General features: G+C 43.0%; 1 protein-coding gene across 1 annotated transcript; it reads left to right on the top strand.

The window, feature by feature from the left end:
• The first annotated feature begins 4345 nt into the window (after positions 1–4345).
• klf6a (Kruppel like factor 6a) lies at positions 4346–10466 on the top strand. Its single transcript, XM_085939419.1, has 4 exons — positions 4346–4744; positions 6043–6628; positions 7226–7349; positions 8008–10466. The coding sequence occupies exons 1-4, from the start codon at positions 4643–4645 to the stop codon at positions 8057–8059; spliced, it is 864 nt and encodes a 287-aa protein (XP_085795545.1). The 5' UTR covers positions 4346–4642; the 3' UTR covers positions 8060–10466.
• Positions 10467–10740: the final 274 nt, after the last annotated feature.

Below are 10740 nucleotides of genomic sequence, written 5' to 3'. Positions count from 1 at the left end.
TGCTCGGGGTTCATAATGATTACATGCTGTGCAATACTTGGATTTATGACTTCATACCTGCATCAATGCTCACATTCCATTGCGCAAATGAGGTGATGTTTGTGTACTAACACACTCCCGTAAGACTGCACACATAACATCATCGCAATTCCGAGCATGTTAGACTCAAAACACCATTTTAAAGTTTTTTTTTAATTAAAATGACTCATTGTATGATGTTTTTCTGCAGCCAAATATTTCCTTAATTTAGAGTTTGTAATTGATGAGTCATGATACCAAAGTGCAGCAAGCATCCCAAATCTTTTATCATATTGGAGGTGGACAATATTGATTCCCCCCCCCCCCCCACCTCAATGTATCAGCAAACTGATGCATGGTTGTGCACTGAATGCGATGGAGCACCATCACTAAACATCACGAGAGCACCCCTGACTGATTGCTATGTCTGATGCATGTCTGCTTAGCCGCTTAGACACACTCACAGACACGATCGCACACACACTTACGGGGAGGGGAGCACTCTTCATCTTCAAGGTCAAGAGCCAGGTCGTTGACTGATGGAAGTGACACCGTGCGTCCCAACATGTTGATCTCTCCCCAGATGTGGTCTGACAGAGCGACGAGAGGCAAACGTCGTATTAAAGCGTCATTGCATTTCAACGGGAGGATCTGGTGTGTTATGATGTGCGGGGACATATTTGCAGGCTGGACAAGACTCAGCCTTGCCAAGTATGTAATCCAAAACCAGGCCAATGATTATCTCCCATTCCCTGCAAGCGCTGACTCAATTCTGATTTATGATTTGAATGAATATTGATTTTCCAGGAGCTCTTTTTTTTTCTCCCCCTCAACGACACCCCCCCTCTCTCTCTCTCTCTCTCTCTCTCTCTATCTCGCTCACCATCCATTTCTCCTTTTAACAAAAGAGTGAATGATATATGTGCATTGATTTCCAATCAATTATTTTTATTTTCATTTTATTTAAGCCTGGACAAATTTCAGTGGCCCCCACAGAGGGCGATGCATCTCTATCAATAGTGATGTACCTCATTACTAACTGGCCTTCTGCTTGGCGGGGAAATAATGAGCAAAGGTTTATTTCGGAATCTGTCATGCCGGTATAAACATTGTCGGCCGATAAATTTGTGGCTGGAACCTTTACGTGACACTCGTAAACAAATATGCTAAATGAACATGTCAGCTCATTTTAGACCAAATTTTGCTCTTTAACCCTTTAAAGGCCACTCACTGAAAGACATTATTGAACTACATAAGACTCTTTGACTTTTGTGCTTTTATGACTATCCTAATATTACATTTCAATGATATATCATTACAAAATCAATTATTATTATTTTAGGTAAAAACTAATATAAAAAAATAATACATGTTTTTCCATCGAGGCAGTTCATAACTAATCCAACACACAATATTACCTTGCTCATTAACTTTTATGGGCTAAAGTAGATGAATGGCATTGACCTGATTATTTAAACGCAGAGTAGCAGGTCATTAAATGCAACACGTGGATGCTCAGAAGTATTTGATTCTGAAGTCAAATGGACCTTGTCATTACATTCTTTACATCATCTGTTTCACTTCAATTCATTTGAATTCCAGCATTTCAACAATAAGATAAATGTGAGAAATAAGGTTAAGTTCCTAAAAGCTTCGCATAATGTTGGGTCATTGTCTACTGACTTGGGTCCGGTCACCGAATCATAACCTCACACCAAAAAAAAAAAAAAAAAGAAACCCTCAATGGAACAACTCACTGATTGGGTTGACAGTGATGCATTAAATGGGTCAGCCTATAATTGCTCTTTCCTTGCGGCTACTTGCGGGCCTGGAATTACATAACGATGATAAAGCTGGAGACCTGGCCTTCCAAGATAAAACTGCCATGCAAGGACCCCGCGCATTCTCTAAATGCTTCATCTAAGACGCCTTCTGAAGGAAGTGATTACCGTTGAGCAGCCCACTAATGCTCCGGCGCGACCCGATCGTGTACTATGTTATTCATCAAATACATCCAATGGAAGCCTTGGCAACTTGGAAAATGTATGAGTAATGACGGGCCATTATTGTGCAATGAGGAACCTTGCATTCTTCTACATTTCATGTGCCGAAACAAAAAAATGAGTTTTAGCCGTTCCACTAAATGGACACTTTTCAAATTCAGTCTTTCCATTTAGTTCTACAAGGACACAATGAATAGGCTCTTTTGAAACATAAAAGCAAAGTGGAATTCCTAAGCGGAGCTACTGAGTCCAGCTCCGGGCTGAACAAGACATCCCGCCACCATATGACTAAATCAGATGCCGAGGGTGACAAATACGGCCTCACAGCTGAGAGCAGTACAAAGGATGCTCAGTTGTCTACTTAGCCAGTGTCAGAAAATACTGCCACTTGGAAGACAATACGGGTTTTGTGTTCCAAATGTTGTTTATCTCGTCGGGAGTTGGCGTGCCAGGTCGCCGTGTAACTTCACACTTATGCAATACATGCAGGAAGTACGACCTGGCGCAATGGCAAAGGAAACGATAAGAGGACATCTCGAGTCACGTAGAGTCACTACAACTATGTCACGGAATGTTACGAGCGGATGCATCATTCATAACAAATGTCACCATTGAACATGGTTGAGAGGTCGCAAGAGCAAAAAGGTACATCGTATACTTTTGGGTTACTTCAAGTCACAGAAGAAGGAAGCAAGACTTCTAACCTAAATTGCAAGGTTAGGAGATTTTCTAGGCTCATCCTCATCCAAAACTAATCTCGGGCAGGTTTATAAGACATGGAATTTTTTAAAGAATGCTGACACACACACTGGCTTTACCCTCTACTATCAGTAAGTGTCCTCAACCTAAAACCCAAAACATTCCTCTAAATGCAACTTTATACAATAGTATAATTATGAACGTTGTCCTGTCATGTTCATGTTTACTACTGTCCTTAATCAATTTAGTCTGAATTGGTTGAAGAAGTGGAATGGGAGGAGACTCTAGACATTCAGGCGATGATGACTAACTGAGGAATCAAAGCTGAAAGACAAAAGGCCACGCCTAACCCTGTGACCAAATTAAAGACCAAAGCAACTGCCTAAAGGACCAAAGCACAGTGAAAACAGTACCTTGATTTATGGCTTTAGTTTGATCAAAAATAAAGCTTGCAACTCAGTTTATTTCTATGTCAAATCAATGTATCCAATTGAATTCAGTTGAAATGCCATTAATCTGTTCCAGTCAAAAAAAAAAAATCTATTTTTGTTAGAAGTTAGGTTTGGAAGAAATAAAAATGCATTTGTGCCTTTAAGGAGCGTGGTGCGGGTGCTGAAGTCTCAATGGCACAATTTGACTGGTTAGTCTGCATGTACGTAAGCTTCTGGGTGTGAGTTTTGGCTTACTGCAGCTGCTGGAGAATGTTCTTGTTTTGTATTTTTGGTTGTTTTTCCTGGCCAAAGTGTTTGCACCTCTACTAAAACCTCTAAAAAAAAAAACTGTACACATTGCAGAAATAGACTTTAACTTGGGACTGAGTCTGGCAAGATGTCAAGTTTCTCTCATTTAATTTACAGTAAGTCCAAATATTTTTTTCCTGAAATGAATTAATATATAAACTTGAATTGTGTGTACTTGAGGGGAAATAGTACTGTAAAAATACTTTGTATTGCATGCTCCAAGCAGACCAGAAAAAACTTGCTCATGCTTTTATCTCCAGAAAACTCAATTATTGCAATGGTCAACTGACTGGACTCCCTTAAAAAGAGCATCAACCAGCTGCAGTTCATCTTATTTGGGAACACAAAATTACACATGCATACTAAATTACAGACAGTTCTATGCAAAACTGCACTCCCCCCTTTTCAAGTCGTAAAACTTATGTAATAACAAGACAGTTCCAGCAACCAGTGTCTCAAGAATATGCTGAAACTTTTTTTTTTTTTTCTGGAGACCGATGTCAACACACTCCCTCACCACAGTTTTGGTGAGCTCATAGTGTTTAAACGTTGCTGTCACAGTGCTACTTGAGAGCACAGAAAGAGCGAGATGGTATGTTTTCAAAGGGATCGAGCAGTTTCGGCTCACATGCGCTGTCTGTGGTCAACCATGAAGCGAGCAACGCACATACTGGACTGGAGCAAGTGGCCGTACGAGTTATGCGCTTATATACATGCTAAAAATAACTATCCAATCAGCGACGAGACACTGGGAGTCAAATGCACCAATCAGAGCGGTGATCCAGCGTCATGTATGCGTAGCTTCAGTGTGATTGGTTAGTTGTGAGATCATTTGGAATGCAAGAGGTTGCTCGTTGCTGATTGGCTGATCCCGAGTAAGCGTCATCCAGCCGTGAGGAAGGGGGGGCGGGCTTGGAGGTTTGAATAGGGAACTTTGCAGAGCCAGTTGCTCGCCATCTAGTCCGGTGCAGTGTTTGCAAATACCTTAAACGCCAGGCAAGAGAAGAAGGAGGGGGACGGAAGGAGGCTGCTTGAAAACAAGCGCTGCTCGGTTTGCGTCGCATGCGAGTTACAGCAGGGGACACTCTTCGCTCCTTTTCCTCTTGGCTTGTTTTTTTCTTCCTCACCAACACGTTTAACGCGCAGATCAAATAGGCTTACTTTGAAAGAAGCTTGTGCAAAATGGATGTTCTACCCATGTGCAGCATCTTTCAAGAACTTCAAATAGTTCACGACACGGGCTATTTCTCCGCCTTACCGTCACTGGAGGAGTACTGGCAGCAGGTGAATATGTCATCCACTCAATTTTCCGCTAAAATACTATTTGTGATCATGTGCACGCTTAAGGTTGAGATCAGTCAAGTGTTTGTGATTAGATGGTTTGAATGTGGAGCTATGGGTGAAGTGGATCACTGTGTCACGTCTGACAGCTGGAAGTCCAAAACACTCGCGTGCATGTGTAGCTTGCGCTGCGTTCCTGCTTGCGTGTGCACGATTCCACCGAGCTCCATTCAACGTTTCATTCTGATTATCCCCCCCAAAAAAACAAAAAAAAACCTATATAGATCATTTTTAGAAACGATCCTTCTTAGATCGCGTTCAAGGCAACGAGTTGTGATCGACGCTGTCAGGTCTAAAATGTTCACGATCGTGATTGAAGTTGCATTTGGTGTGCGTTGCATTATACTGAGAGTAATATTCCGCTTCTCTCTTTAAGTTGAAGAAGGAAACTAAAATATGATCATTGTAATGCAGTGCAATTCCACACCGGTCCAAACTACAATCACACTTGAATGCATGAAAGAAATCGACAGTAACAATCACAGCTCTACATGCATGGTTAGTGTGGTGTAAATCAGCGGCACAAGATGAGAGCATATCAAATTCCAATTCCCCATTGGCAGGCATGGAAGCAAGCACAGCTGGGGAAAGGCTGCACAAGAGCGAAAAATATTTATTCTACACGAACGTAGCTATCTCTGAGCACCATCTAATTCAATGGACCTTGCCTTTCAACTTTAATGGCTGCAGTGTAGTGTAGCTGACACTGGGGAAGGATGTGTGTGCATGTCAGAGGTACGCATGAGGAAAAGCAGTTGAATAGCTCGTGTGTGTGTGTGTGTGTGGAAGGGGGGGGGGGGGATGAGTGGCTTCCTTAAAAGGTATCTAAATTTGCACACTGAGTCATTGGGCTGCTGAAATTACAATGTTGAGACTCAATGGGGAAGATGGTGATTCATTGTTAATGGGATCACAGGTTAAGATAATTCTGCATGCTGTGATATTATAATATATATGACTTAAACAGTACTTTACAAAAGACATTTCTAATGTTTGGGTTTTTAATTCCATATGTCAATTTGGTGGTGTTCACTTGCTGCTGCAGGGAAGAATTCCACCACATGCAGTGTTTGGGCTTGTGAGCACATACATCATTTAAAAGGAGACCCCCCCACTCCCCCCCCCCCAGCGCCCTCCACCTCTCTTGTACAATCCAGCGTGAAGCAGCCTACACTCTGCAGGGGTTGTGTTATAATGCATGTTTTCTTACTCTACTTTCTGGTTTGTTGTCATTGCTTCAGACATGCTTGGAGCTGGAGCGCTATCTGCAGAGCGAGCCTTACGTCTCCACTCCTGAGCTGAAGTTTGATGGCCAGGAGGACCTCTGGAGCAAGTTGATCTTGGCCTGCGGGGACAAGGCCAAAGCCGAGGCCGACCCCAAGTTGCCCCCGGCTCCCCAAGAGGAGGACAATCACGACAGCCCCATTTTTGACACCAACAGCGTGAATTCGGATGCCAGCAGCGAAGCGTCAGACAGTTCCGAGGAGCTCTCACCCACGCACAGCTTTACCTCCAACCCTCTGGGCTCTGCCTTGGTAGGCTCTGGACCTTTTAGCCCGTCCGTGATCAGCACTCCGCCGTCCTCGCCGGAGGCTATCTCCGAGCCCGGCGGCGTGGTGAGCGGCTGGGTCGGCACGCACGGCGACTTGCACTTGCCGGGCAAAATCAGGAGCGGCGGGGTGGCAAAGAGTTCAGAAAAGACGGGACTCACCTGCGGGGATGTTTCCCCGGACGGCAGGAGGAGAATACACAGGTGTCAGTTCAACGGCTGTCGCAAGGTTTACACAAAGAGCTCCCACCTAAAAGCACACCAGCGTACTCATACAGGTGAGTTTTACACATGACTTTGCTCATTATCCAGACTTTATTGATTTGAAGATGCTACTAATTCAGACATCCAGCCCAAACGGCACGGTACATCCGACGTGTAACGTAATTAAAGGCCCCCACATTGCACAAAGTCCTCAGCTGGTGCACAGCAACATTAGCCTTGCATGGCTGGATACCTAAACTGTGACCTAATCTATGTGGAATGTGACTGACTGGCCCAGTGAGAGAGCCAAGCGAGTGGGAGTAAGGGGGAGGGGCTGCACATGGGAGAAAAAAAGGACTTCAAAACAGATCCAGTTTTGCCATGGGAAAGGCGGGCGACGTGTTCTGCTGCGTTTTGATGGTCACTTTTTTTGATTAGAGGCGTGAAATTGCATAGGTGGGTTTTCCGGTGGCATTCCAAGCATGCTTCCCGTTGCGTTAAAAAGACAAAAACACCCGAGTCATCCGACGGGTTCAGTGGAATCTCGTGACTCCGCATTACTCACCAGGCGTGTTTCACCCTGGAGGATGATTGATTTTTGAATGATATGCAAATAAAGACTCGGTGAAAAGAACAACAACAAAAATGCATCAATATTCCGTTTGTTGCAGGTGAGAAGCCGTACAGGTGTTCATGGGAGGGCTGCGAGTGGCGTTTTGCACGGAGCGACGAGTTGACCAGACACTTCAGGAAGCACACCGGGGCAAAGCCATTCAAATGCAGTCACTGTGACAGGTAAGTTTGGCCTCGTTTGCTGCAGCTCACAGCGGAGCAGAGCTTCATACAGGCAGGACTCAAAAAAATGTTTGCCAACTCAATTGGAATGGAAAGTTTTGTCCGAGATTCAAAGGGCGATTGTTTCACACGATGAGAGACTGACTAGTTTGTTTTCATTTTTTTTTTTTTCCCCACTTTGCACACCATTGCATAATACCAAAACAGATAGCAGTATCAATTCAAGTGTAGCAGTATTTTCAAAGGATGTTCAAAACATGAAAGTCAACAATTGTTGCCTTTCATACAGCCAGTGCAGGTTCAGAGCCTGGCCAGTGACTTTCCGTGGCAAACTGATGGAAATAGTTTACATTGTTACAGATACTGAAGTGGAGTTACTTTTGACTGGCAGTCTTGTTTATAAAGTTAGAAAATAAAAAACTTTTTCAGTAACTAAAATGCAATGTGAGCATTTTAAAACATTGGATGTGGCCTTATTATGATATTGCCAAGCAAGGGGCCTTTCTAATAAATAATAATAAATAATGTAAAGTCTGCAGAAATCCTCATTTTGTTGTCCTTGAGGAAAAAAAAACACATCTCAGCCTTCCTCTTCTGCTCCAATAATGTTTGACTCCCCCCCCCCCCCCCCCCCCTCCCCCTCCTTCCCTGTCTCCAGATGTTTCTCCAGGTCTGACCATCTGGCTCTTCACATGAAGAGGCACATCTAAAGCCGGGGTGAGCACCAAACCAAGCAACACAGCGGAGGGCAAATGTTTTTTCTTTTTTTTTTTTTTAATGGGGAAAAAAAAAAAAATCACAGTCTCCCTACCAGCCTCTTGGTTGAACTTATCCCAGAGAGCCGAGTGGTGGGAGTGTGTTCCAGCCAAAGCATGCTGTTTTGCACCATACTGAAACCCAGTGCCTCCGGGACCTCTCTTCAGAGGGGGGACGCCCTGAAGGTTGCAACAAATGGACAAAATCATCAATAGGGAGAAAGATGCTGAGAGCAATTTTTTTTCATTTAAAAAAAAAAAAACAGTCAGGAAAAAAAAAAAAAAAAAAAGGAAAAAAAAAAGATAAGAATGAATGATTTTGTTTGTATGGTGCATGATGTTTTGGGGACATCCCCCCCATTGGACAGCTGATACACTGGTACTTTGCAAAAACTGTCTGAGGTGAGCACGAATGTACTGTGAATGACTTGGCAATCGGCTGCCTGCCTGCCCCCTTTTACGGGAAGAATAGAGAGGGAGAAGAAGAGAAGGATGGATGGCTAGATGGATGGTCCGAGGGGGCTGGCACCAACGTTGCTGTGGACTGAGTGGGCTTTCCTGGGGAAACATTCCACTTGTGTTTCCCCAGTGGCAGTCTGTCTGGCACCTAGACTTGGGGGGTGAGAAGGTTTTTCTACCGGAGAAAAAAAAACAAAAAAAAAAAAAAAAACGTCACCTTTCTGGTTCAGGACCGAAACTCACCCCCGTGGTCGCTGTATGAGTTTTTTTTTTTTTTTTGGGTGGTTTTTGGTGCAGCTACTAAATGTGCAATGTGTTATGTAGCCTGATTTCTTATTTTTTTACAAGCTACAAAGCTTCCTTTGTAGTCCAATTGTATAAGCTGTGTGCTTAGAGGTATAACACGACTATAACTTCAGTATCATAGACAGGTGTTGCATGGTTCTAGGGTTTGTTCATTTCCCGTTTCCACTATAATCAGGACTGCAAATAGTTTCAATTAAAGTGCAGCTAAAAAGCAAATGGTTAAAAAAAAAATGTTACAATATTGTACATAAAGCCTTGATGATTCCCTCTTTTATTTTTATTTTATTTAACCAAATCCTCATTCCTGTGTTCATTTCACCACCGCTTGCTTGTTCTCATTCATCTTCTGCCTTGGGGTGACAATTTTGGAAATTTTTTTGTACTTTCTTTCTATCTAATAATGCACTGTTGACCTGAATGGTGCCTTATGCAAGTGACTGCCCCGAGGCAGCGGCGGTGTGCTCCTGTCGGGAGATCGTATTTGTTGTTATGGGTGATTTGACAAGCTCGATCAAGGCTCAATTACAAGTTTTCTCGTTGTGTTTAGTGACGGCGATCTCTTTTTTTTTTTTTTTTCTTAACCGTGCTCACTAAAAGTACTTTTTGTTTTTTCTTTTGCGCCGATTTAGCGACAATTCTGTAAATAGGTAAAATGCTGTATGTTGAAAGCACTTATTTTTCGTTATTAACGATGTCAACTACTGTGTAGTATGTACTGATGTCCATCAAGCACAGCTCAAAAGGTACAAAAAAGACCCCCCCCATTATTTTAAGTTGATGCTTTTCTTAGCCACCCCCCTCTCGCCACCTTGTCCCTTTTATGCCTTGCAAGTGGGACTGAAGAAACAGCTAAAGATTTATTGTAATTAACAGGCTGCAGTTGGACAGGCCTCGCCTTGTAGTGCCTCACAGTAATGAATTGCTAAAGGCTTTGTTGGCATGGAATCTGTCACAGACTGCTGACTGTGGAGGTTGGATATTGACCTGTCTGGGGAGCGCTGTTTTAGCAAGAGGCAACAACAGTATTAGGAAAACCAAAAAAAGAAGGATCCGGCCCAAAAAGCAGGCATGATGCGCCGATGAGGGGGGGTGATAAAGATCAACCGTTGACAGTGCTTGTCAAAAGCTAAATCAGAGTCAAAACACTAACTGCCCGAGGGTGACTCCCGATGGATATTTGCCAAAAGGAATCAGATGTTGCGCGGCAATATATAGATTTCAAATGGGCGGGGGTGCTCCGGGACGTGTACAAACTTGAAACGACGATAGATTGGAGATAGCTGGCAGCCGATACAGTTCAAATGGTAATTGAGCCTTGAAACAGCTCTGTTTGCTGACATGGTTTTCACTCCACGTCATCTCTTTCATGCCACTACTACTATTCCAGCTCTTCTGTCTCTCACACACAAACACACACACACACACACACACAGCTTTGTTCTCAATTGAATCTTTGTATAAAAAGAAAAAAAAAACAACTTTTGTAAAATTGTTATGTTTATGCTTTATGAAATTTTTATTTGGAATTGTTTTGCAAAATTGTTATATTTCTGTATGAATGTATTTTTTATTGGAATAATAAGAAATTCTTATCTGACCTTGCTTCCTTTGTCTTATTTGTTGAGTTATTCCGAGCGCTTCCTGCCCTGCAGTGACGCAGACAAAAATTTGATTCAAGCCACCGCGTGGGGCACCAAGTGCACAAATGTAACATTTGATTTTATTCCCTAATGAATTTACAACCGTGATGTCGACCAGGTGCTCCATTGTGCAACATCCTTCCTGCATTTTTATTTTACAGTCTCCCTCACTTTTTCCTGACTTGTAAATAACCGCTCGCCCAATCCACAATCAAATGAAACACCCCCGGA

This window comes from Syngnathus leptorhynchus, chromosome 19 (genome assembly GCF_054491065.1).
Source record: "Syngnathus leptorhynchus isolate UIUO chromosome 19, UIUO_Slep, whole genome shotgun sequence".
Taxonomy (NCBI): domain Eukaryota; kingdom Metazoa; phylum Chordata; class Actinopteri; order Syngnathiformes; family Syngnathidae; genus Syngnathus; species Syngnathus leptorhynchus.
This window is presented reverse-complemented; position numbering and strand designations above follow the sequence as displayed.

Excerpts from the sequence above, each read along its gene's own strand:
- klf6a (XM_085939419.1), top strand. The coding sequence starts at position 4,643 with ATGGATGTTCTACCCATGTGCAGCATCTTTCAAGAACTTCAAATAGTT. Across the intron at positions 6,629-7,225 it reads ACACCAGCGTACTCATACAG|GTGAGAAGCCGTACAGGTGT; the intron begins GTGAGTTTTACA and ends CGTTTGTTGCAG. Across the intron at positions 7,350-8,007 it reads AAATGCAGTCACTGTGACAG|ATGTTTCTCCAGGTCTGACC; the intron begins GTAAGTTTGGCC and ends CCCTGTCTCCAG.